General features: G+C 41.7%; 1 protein-coding gene across 2 annotated transcripts; it reads left to right on the top strand.

Annotated features, from left to right (window-relative positions):
* Positions 1-594: 594 nt before the first annotated feature.
* Positions 595-7,739, top strand: kdm8 (lysine (K)-specific demethylase 8). 2 transcript variants are annotated; one of them, XM_069674576.1, is made up of 8 exons: positions 595-681; positions 1,952-2,428; positions 4,215-4,387; positions 4,909-5,041; positions 5,133-5,183; positions 7,069-7,218; positions 7,311-7,403; positions 7,489-7,739. In XM_069674576.1, exons 2-8 carry the CDS (start codon positions 1,970-1,972, stop codon positions 7,651-7,653), a joined length of 1,224 nt encoding a protein of 407 aa, XP_069530677.1. In that variant the 5' UTR covers positions 595-681; positions 1,952-1,969; the 3' UTR covers positions 7,654-7,739. The 2 variants fall into 2 exon arrangements, with proteins under 2 accessions (XP_069530677.1, XP_069530678.1); XM_069674577.1 differs by having other exon boundaries at positions 595-685.
* The last annotated feature ends 2,175 nt before the right edge of the window (positions 7,740-9,914 follow it).

Raw genomic sequence — 9,914 nt, 5'->3', positions numbered from 1 at the left:
AGGAGGGGAAAACAAATGTTTGTGTAACAATTGCACCATAATTTATTATGACGGAAGAATTGTTGTCTCAATATCACATAATGACTCAATGTTGTTTACCTGTTCAGATTGATTTATTCTTTATTTAACCTCCCTCTACTGTTATGTAAATGAGATTGCACTGACACTGAAACCCTGTTTTATTTTTTTTTAATTGACTAAGCTTTACAGCAGATTGTTGTGCAGCTAAAAGTGTGAGAGGTTGTGGACAGATGGGACAGAGTAGGAGCAGTGTGTAGGAAGTTGTATGCACAGTAGGATACTGGCAACATATGACAAACTGGTGCGTGTGCTGCTGCATTAGAGGGCGTGCAGATGTTACTACCCTCTACTGGGGCTCAGAGTAAACGCAGATTAAATATTGTGTTACAAAATGTATCAAATATAGAAAGACATGCTTGAATTTGCTAATATTAAAAGAACGATGAGCTAACGTATTTTATAATCATTTTTTAACCAATTTGCTCACCTTTAATGTAACATGGAACCAATGTTTTCCGATGCCCGAGTTCCCTTCCGGTCTATTTTTGTTGTCCCACAGGCAGTAAAGTTGGGACAGGAGTTATTGCTGGCAGCCGCGATGCTCTCTATAAGCTCTTATTTTTCATATAATGCTGGATTAAAGATGAAAATATCGTTATAGTAGGTAAATATAACATTTGAAGTATGGTATTCAGCTTTAGAAAGCGGTATTTGAAAATGTTTCCGTTTCCTCGATGTGCTGTATCGATATTTGACAGCCTACCTCTAAAAGTCATCCTAAATGTTTAATATTAGGCTATTTCTTTCTTTATTAACCAGATTTGTAATGACTTCAATGATATAGAAAAGATAATTCATATTTGGCGCCTGTTTTTCTCTGAATGCCGCATTCAAAATCCAAAATCTTCCACGTGATATGATATGTCAGGCTAATATATTACAGTAGTTGTCATGCCACTTTACACAGTGGAGACTTTTAGGATGCTTTATTTATACATTTGATTAACTTGCTTAAATATACAGAATAAAATTGTGTACAATTTTCAAATGTGACAGCCCGTTTATTATTACTATTTTTTTATTTATTATTAAGTATTCAGAATCAAAGTACATATACCTACATTTAGGTTTTCATGTTTAACTTGCATTTGGGGATTCAAAATACTTATCCAATTAAATCTGTCATGATCCAGTCCTGCAACAACTAAGCTCTCATCTCTCTGTTCATTATGAGATTGTTGGCTAAATGTGAGCTCAGAGTTGTTACACAGTTAACTGAAAACGGTTTTCAAGAAAATATTATCATATCTTTCTCCCACTTCTTTATTTAAAAAGGTGAACTGCATATTCAGACGGTTCTCTGTGCCCAGCTTCCTTAATGACTTCCATATTTCAATTTGACAACAACTTAAATTAATTAAACTTTCTGCTTGTTTGGTTGTTTTTGCTAAATATGCATGAAGTCAAAGGTTTCACAAATAGTTCAGCTGATATGTGCACAATATGAACATGTTGTTGTACACTGCAGGGCCTCACTCCCCTGACACTGACTTTAATGCATTCAGTGTGGCTCTATTGTGGCTCTGTTAAGTCTGCCTCACAGTTCAGTGCTCCTAGGTGGCTTTACCGTACTTGGCACCATCTGTAGCTACGCAGATCATCACACCATGGATGCAATCACATAGAGGTTGAGCTGGCAGATTCAGAAGCCAGGAGAATTATGGTATCTCCTGCTTGTTGTGGTTGCCAGTTTGGAAAATTACATGTAGACCTATTCAGCAAAGAGAAAATATCTTGTGTATGTGTCAACAGTTTTAGACCCATGATCAGTGAAATCACAGTGAACAGTTGAGCAGTGCTTAAACTCAGAATCTCATCATGAGGCCTTAATGAGTGCTGTCCTAACTCGCCCTCACTGTCTGTCCAACAGGAAAAGATCATCTCATCAATGGCTGAGCTGTGGTCGAAGATCCGCGCTGTTCTGCCTCCTAATGAGGAAAAGTTTCCTCTTCAGTTCAGTGACAAAGTGGAGTCCAGTGTGGTGGAGATGCTGAGACGGTGCAGGGAGCAGCTGTACAGCGACACCACTGGAACCAGCCGAATGCTCAATGCTCAGATCATCGTCGATTACTCCTGGGAGAAACTCAACACAGGAACGTGGCGACAGGTGGACAAAGAATGGAGACGTGTTTATTCTTACGGCTGCCTGTTCAAAGCGGCCGCTCTGTGTCGTGAAGATCCGTCTGCAGACGAGGTCCTGCAGGCTGTGAGGACTTGTGACATGGGTTTACTCATGGGTGCAGCCATCATGGACGATATGCTTCAGGTGATTGTTCGGATTCTGCAGGCTGAAGTCAGGAAATCAGCTAAAGAAGACGAAGAGAAAAGTGAGCATCCTGAGGTCAAGGTTAGTTTTCTTTAATATTTAAAATGCATTTTTTCTGTGTGAGCTTTTCTGCTCAGTTTACCATCATTATCTTAATTTAGATGAGACTTTATTTCAACTTTAACATTGCCTTCTTGCAATTCTTGAGGCTTAAAACCAACCAACTCGGGCTGCAGACACCAACACAGGAAGGAAATGTTCTCATACTTTTATAGGAGCTGTTTAAATGCTGTGTTCTATTTCTTCTGTTGCCTTTTATCTGATGTCACGAAAGATAAAGTGCAAATCAACGGAAGCCCTTAGTGGACATGCATCATACATACATTTTATTTACTCCGTTTTCTTGAGTAATTTCTGGTCGTTTTCTTGAGATCTCGACTTTTTTATCACACTATCTCGAGAAACTATCCCCACAAAATAAACAGAAATAGGCTTAACTTACCTCATTAGTGTGGGCAATGCAGCATAACATGTGGTGGTCTGTTATATCACATGACCAGCCTGTTGGGAGAAATTATCCCGTTTTTACGAGAAAACAAGCTTTGTTATCTCGAGATAATGAGAAAAATAAGTCGAAATTTCCAGAAAACAACAGAAATGAACTCATTATCACGGGAAAACCAGCGTTGTTTTCCTGAGATAACAAGAAAAATAAGTCGAGATGTGAAGACAATGACCAAAAAAGTCGTTATGGATGCTGTCCACTAAGGGCCTCCATACAAATCACTCTGTTTAGATGCCATCAAAATTAAAGGAGCAATTCTCATCTGGAGAAAACCACTGTCAGTCAAAGCTGGTGTTCTCTGTAATCGATAGAAGCAATAATATTAGAAATTGGTGCAATAGCTGTGGAGAAAGTTGTACAAACAGTTTGTGGTTTCGTCCATTCTACATTCCTACAACACCCAGCGTGCATTGCGCCTCTTTATCTGAAATGAACGGCCCAGCGAGAGACACTGGAGTGAAATACTACCGTTTTCCAGTCAAGGACATTGATCGCTGCAGGCGAGAACATACCGTTGGATCGTCTAATTCTTCTAAATCTTCCGGTCTGCAGTCTACATTTCAAACCCGATGATTTTGAACGAGACATGACATTGGAGGCGTGCGTCCTAGATTGAGGAATTGTAGTTTAGCAAGCTCCCTGGCCTCCGCCAGATGACACCTTTTACATAGTCTGGCGGAGGTTTTCCAGGGCCCATTGGAGAAGCGGATAGCGTCCTCCAAAGGCACAGAGCGAAACTGCATTCTTTTTCCTCCTTAAATGGCATTAGCTCGCCATGATAGCACGATAGGACTGAGGTTGAAAATCGGCAGACTGGCCCTTTAAGATGGGAAGTTTAGAGTCAGGCTAGCAGTGTTTTTCTAAATGACATGTTTTTTCTTTCACCTTAGAAAAATGCAAACACTGTACATATTCATGTCTTACTGGGATGTATTTTCATCTTCTAATCTTCCAGTTATTTTCAAGGTTATTCAATCACTTGGTCTAAAAAATGTCAGGTTGTGGAAAATATCCATGGTAACATTTTCAAATTGCTTGTTTTGCCCCACAGAATTATCTGTCACAAAAGTCAAAGACAATCAGCATGACATTTTGGGCGTTTTAGCTTTGCAGAATGACGTCGTTATCAAGGTAGCTGCTGATAACATTTCCTGACTATTGTCTCATCTTTACTGACAATTCATCCCAGCTCTGCTCGAGAGAACTATGATCACAGACACGCAGTTACGTTCCCCTCAGAGCTCCTCATTTGCACTGAATTCAACACTAGACAAGCCCTTGTTGTTTTGACATCATTAACAGAGAATAAAGATCGAGCTCCCACGTGTTCCTGTGATCAAAGGCGAGCTGGCCGTTCCCAGGATTAGGTGTCCTTCACTGGAGAGCTTCAACACAAACTACCTTCTCCCCCTCAAGCCGGTGATTTTAGAGGGGATCATTGACCACTGGCCGGCCCTCAACCAGCACCCCTGGAGGTTTGTTTTTACGTGTGGTTCAATTAAAGACACTATTTGCTTTGTATCATCCATCTGTAAGCTTTTAGTTTCTTAGTGTCTGTCCCTGTCAGCTGTTATAAGCCCCTTATGCTCAGTCAAAAACCTGCATTATGTAACTTTTGATACCAGGCACTGTGACGTAGCTTCCTTTTTAGAACTTTCAGTCCTTATTGACTTAAGTATGAAAGAAATAAACCGAGGTTAGCTCAGTTTACTTGTCACAACATCCCTGCCTCTAATGTCTGACACCAGCGTCTGATATAACCGCCTCTCCATTTAAGCATATCCTTCACTGTCCTCCCTCTCGCTGCCGACTCTCGACAGCTGACTATTCACTCTGACACCTGACACACGGCTCCTGGCATCGCACTCTGATTGTGGAGGAGGACATCCACAAGTGCACACCTGACATGTTTTGGAGCGGAGCTAGAACGCAGAATAACTCGATTATTTTAGTGACTTTGCTGTTTTAATTCATTCATCCTCTCCCCTCTTCAAAGCATAGAATATCTGAGGTCTGTGGCTGGCTGTCGGACTGTTCCTGTCGAGGTGGGGTCGAGGTACACGGACGAGGAATGGTCCCAAACACTGCTTACTGTCAATGAGTTCATTGATCGATACATTGTAAATAAAGTACGTATGTTTGTCCTGCATTGTTAACTTAAACACACAAAGCTGTAACTCTTCCAAGTGATGTCTAACACATTGTTTGTATTTTACCCAGGATGGAAGCAAAGGTGTAGGTTACCTGGCTCAACACCAGCTGTTTGATCAGGTAAGGTACCGTTTGTTGTCGATATTTTACTTTGAAAATCACGATTACATGTTGATACAAAATCATTATTCGTCAGTTTACTAATTTACTTTTCAGATCTCCTTTTTCCCAGCGCTCACTCCAAATTGCTTCTTACAGTTTTGACTTTTTGTCCTAATTTTAAAGTCAATACATTGTCTGGATTGAACTTTACAAAAAGGGCACCTCGTCAAGCTAAAAGCTGAGTGTTTTTTGGACTGGGACTCAGAATGAGGCCACACAAGGGACTGATCACTGATTAACATCAAATCCTCGTCTCTCAGGAAACACCTGAAATCAGCTGATTATTTATGAGTCTTTGAAATGACGTTAAAAATGTCATACTATAACCTGAAAAAGAAAAGTGTTATGTTTAATACAGAAATCTTAAAGACCAGCTCCAGTCGTGCTTGAAATAATAAATTATGTCTATCTACTAAATACGGTTAATTACCTTGTACAAATCCTCCCAAGGCATCTCCTCCTTCTCCCTCATTAAAAATGCCTGAATCTGTATAGGCCCCGCCCACTATGCAAATTTACAACCGCCCCCTCCATCGCAAAAACAGAACACGTTTCCGCCATCGTTTAGTGGCAACTTTTTGAAACTTAGCTAGCTTGAAATGTAGTAATTAGTAGTAGTAACGTTAACGTTAGTAGTCAGTAGTGAGTTTGCAAAAATAACGATGACGGTTACAGCTGGCTCGTACATCGCCAAAGTGGTTGCCATAGGTTACACATAATGATAAGCATAGCGTCACCCCGTTCATTTAACGGGATCGGCTCCTTAGGTTTGTGTCGTCTCAAACCTGCCAATCTGAAAAAGTGTTGTTCAGCCTGTCTTTGGTACACTGCAGTTTAAAAGCACACAGGCCCAGCCATGGAGATGACTGCTCATGTTGTCCCTGATATGTCTTGTAGCACATGAAAAACACCACATGGAGATGTTTACAAGGTTAAACACTGGATTTTCACGGAACAATGTATGAAGTATGACTGACCAAACAGCATATTTTGTGGGTAGAATTGGGATTTGATGTACATATCCAGTGGGAAATACTATGAACTCAGTCTGTGGATCAGTGGTGAGGCGGTCATCTCTTAATCGGTCCCTGACTGCTACAGTCACATGTCAAAGTATCCTCGGGCAAGACACCAAACCCCAAATTGCTCCTAAAGGCACAGCCATCAGGTATGAAGGTGCACAGATACTGATTGGAGATTGGCATAGCAGCCATTGCCATCAGTGTGTGAATGTCCATCCTAAAAGCGCTTTGAGTGGTCGGAAGACTACAAAAGCGCTAAGTAAATACAGTCTATTTACCATTTAAAAGTTACACATGGCGTTACATTACATAAAATGAGATATACAGATTTCAAATGTATGCAGAAAGAGAGCACAGATATTTTATTGATACTGAGTCTCAGAAGATATCCTGAGGAATAAGAATCAATACTGGGAGGGTAGAAACATCCTTAGTTTTCATTACAGAATCAGCTGCAACAGAACATCCTTCAGCACATTATATAGATCACTTAATAAATAGTTGAAATCAGTAAGAGACTTGCTAGCAGCTTTGTGATACTGCACTTGGACAGGAGAGGTGATTTGCGCTAATTGCTGACATGATAACAACGACAATGCTGATGTTTGGTTTAGTGGCTATAATGTTTACTAGCTTAGAGATGCTAATAAGGACAAACCTCAAAGGTTTGTATACCAGTCTAATTTAAAATTGATGAGATATTTAACTAAAATACTAAAATGTGATCCTTAACATGGCACCAGATGAAAACTGTGGACTCTCCTCTGACTCCTCTGTGAACCACGAATATCTGCAGCAATATCTGTTTGCTGTTTCCTCAGATACCCGAACTGAAGGACGACATTTGCCTCCCTGATTACTGCTGCCTCGGCAAAGGAGAAGAAGACGATATCACCGTAAACGCCTGGTTCGGGCCCGGAGGTACTGTGTCTCCTCTTCACCAGGACCCTCAGCAGAACTTCCTGGCTCAGGTGACGACAGCAATGCGGCCTTATGGATCCAGCTGGTGTCAAATATCAGTCACATGACTGCAGTTTCTTTACCTCACTCGTATATCCATCAGGTGGTGGGGAGCAAATACATTCGCCTATATTCCCCAGAGGACACAGACAAGCTGTACCCTCATCAATCCCAGCTGCTTCACAACACCAGTCAGGTGAGATTGACAGTTCATACAGTAGCACATGTTGAGCCTGTGAATATATGCTGTACTTCCAATTTCTGCCTTCTTTCCTGTGCAGGTGGAGGTGGAGAATCCAGACACGGGGCGCTTCCCGGAGTTTTCCGCGGCTTCGTATCTGGAATGCGTGTTACAGCCGGGAGAGGTGCTGTTTATTCCTGTAAAACACTGGCATTACGTGCGCTCCTTAGAGCTCAGCTTCTCTGTCAGCTTCTGGTGGTCGTGACTGCAGATCTTTCATTAAAAACGATCTTTTCTTTAAGTGAAATTTGAGCTTTTTTTCCTGCTGCTGTGGAAGGAAATCAATCTGGAGTTTTTCAACTAACGCGATGCTAATTCTCATAAATCTTGTGACAACCAGTGATCACACAAACCTTTGATCCATAAACAATGAACACACACTGCTGAATGATTAGTTTAATTGTGCCGCTGATGAGTGCAGCAGAATCTATTGTGTGGAAAGCTACCCGCAGGAGAAAGAACAAACAAACGAGCAGTTAAAACTGTGTGTGCTCATCTCATCCTGCATATCATTAACGCAGGGCTGTTAGCCGTCTAATTTGATAGGATGTGTTTCTCTTTTCAAATTGCCTTATTTAATTGTGTTCTCAACCTTATTCCTACAAATACCCTCACATGTGTGATTTCCATAATTCATGGAAATGAGGCTTCAAATTTAATAACCCAGTGAGCTACAGGTACGAGAACCCAGTAATAAACACGGATCTGTGGTTAAACTGACAGTCTGAGGCAATCAAGCAGGTCACACGTGGAAATTAATAAATTAAATGAATTAATCCCCTGGGCACAGACCGACTTTGAAATGAAAAAACTGTCTCACTGCTTAGGTACCATGACAGTACGACTCATGTCGAGCACCGAAAACACAACACCTGACTACTGAAGACAGCACTTCACTTCACATGTACGACAAGCCGCAGTCATGTATCCCATAGGTCCACCTCAATCAGAACCTTTAATTAGGACCATAAAGTATGTGGGATGTGACAGAATTAGGGAAATCCGCACTGATGTTCACATTTGATCTGCTTTTTAACCCAATTTTCAGACTGCTCAAGTAGTGTTCAGGGAAATCAGGAATGCACAGGGCGGAATACTTCTGAGGGGAAGGTGAAGAGGTGTGTATGATTATTTTCCCTTGACAAAGGCGCTGAAGAAAAGTGATTTTAATGTGTTGTTTTTCTTGATTATGACAAGATGGGTGAGAAAGTTGGGTTTGCACGGTTGTGCAGCTGTGTCACCTCACAGTTCGAAGGCTCCTAGTTCAAATCCCAGCTGTGGAGTGGAGCTGTGGCACTGTGTGGAGTGCGCTTGTTCTTCCTGTGCATGTGTGGGTTCTCTCCAAGTACCCCAGCTTCCTCCCACAGTCCAGAGACATGCTCGTTAGGTAAACTGATGACTCTAAATTGCCCGTAGATGAGCGTGAAAGGTTGTTTGTCTCTGTGTGCCAGCCCTGTGATTGACGGGCTATCAGTCCAGGATGTAACCCCGCCTCTCGCCCAATGACAGCCGGGAGAGGCTCCAGCCCCCCGCGGCCCTGAGCAGGGTAAGCAGTATCGAAAATGGATGGATGGATGGATGGTGCTTAAACAAACTTGAGATATTTGTTGCAAATGTAAAACATACAATGGTTTCTAAAATTAGAAACAGTTTAAAGTTCTTGTAAATGTTTTAAATATGTTCTCATAAATGCATTTCAATAGTTCAAGTTAAAGGGGGGGTATCATGCTAATTTCAAGCTTCATATTTCACTCTGTTATACCTGTGGAGTAGCTTAGCATAATTTACATTTAAAAAACAAATTTTTCTCACACTGGTGCTCTGTGCAGGCCCTCATACAGCCTCTGCCTAAAGTCAGCTCTGTCCCTTTAAGAAACCCCGTCCCTACAAACCCGCTTTCTTCTGATTGGCCAGCTCTCCAAAGCCTGCCGAGGGGCAGAACTCAGTGTGTGAGGCACGCCTCCTACCCTGTGGCTGTGTTACAGAGTTGTCGGCAAAGAGTAAACTTAACTTTTTCGAATTAAATTAATGTCTGGTGCTTTTGTCCTTTGGAAAAGTAAACACTGATGTCTTTTCTTCACAGCGAAAAAAACACTTTCTCCAAGACAGTCTTAACCAACTTGATGAGCAGAGTTGTTAAATAGAGGGGTGAAGTGAAAAAAACTTCAGAGGCGGACTGAGCTGCTGGGTGGGCGTGTCTTTGAACTGTGGCAAGGGCAGGAAGTTCTGCTGTGTCTCGGGCAGATGCCCAAATATAGAGTTCCTCCACTTTGTGACATCACAAAGTGAAGCGTCTGGAGAGGTCTGTCTTACCTCTTTCCCACTGAAATTAGCATGTTGACGCAGGTTTTTCAGACCCGGGAATAAAACGCTTATAGATGCCTATTGTCTCTTTTTTCATTGCCAGTGGAGTATCCTGCTTTCGGTGTCTTTTCTGCTGCGTCACCGTCTGATGTCACAAACGTG

This window comes from Semicossyphus pulcher, unplaced genomic scaffold (genome assembly GCF_022749685.1).
Source record: "Semicossyphus pulcher isolate SPU_LCO1_2020_fin unplaced genomic scaffold, fSemPul1.0.p SCAF_23, whole genome shotgun sequence".
NCBI classification, from domain to species: domain Eukaryota; kingdom Metazoa; phylum Chordata; class Actinopteri; order Labriformes; family Labridae; genus Semicossyphus; species Semicossyphus pulcher.
Note: the sequence above shows the minus strand (reverse complement) of the source record. Positions and strands in the feature narration are given on the sequence as shown.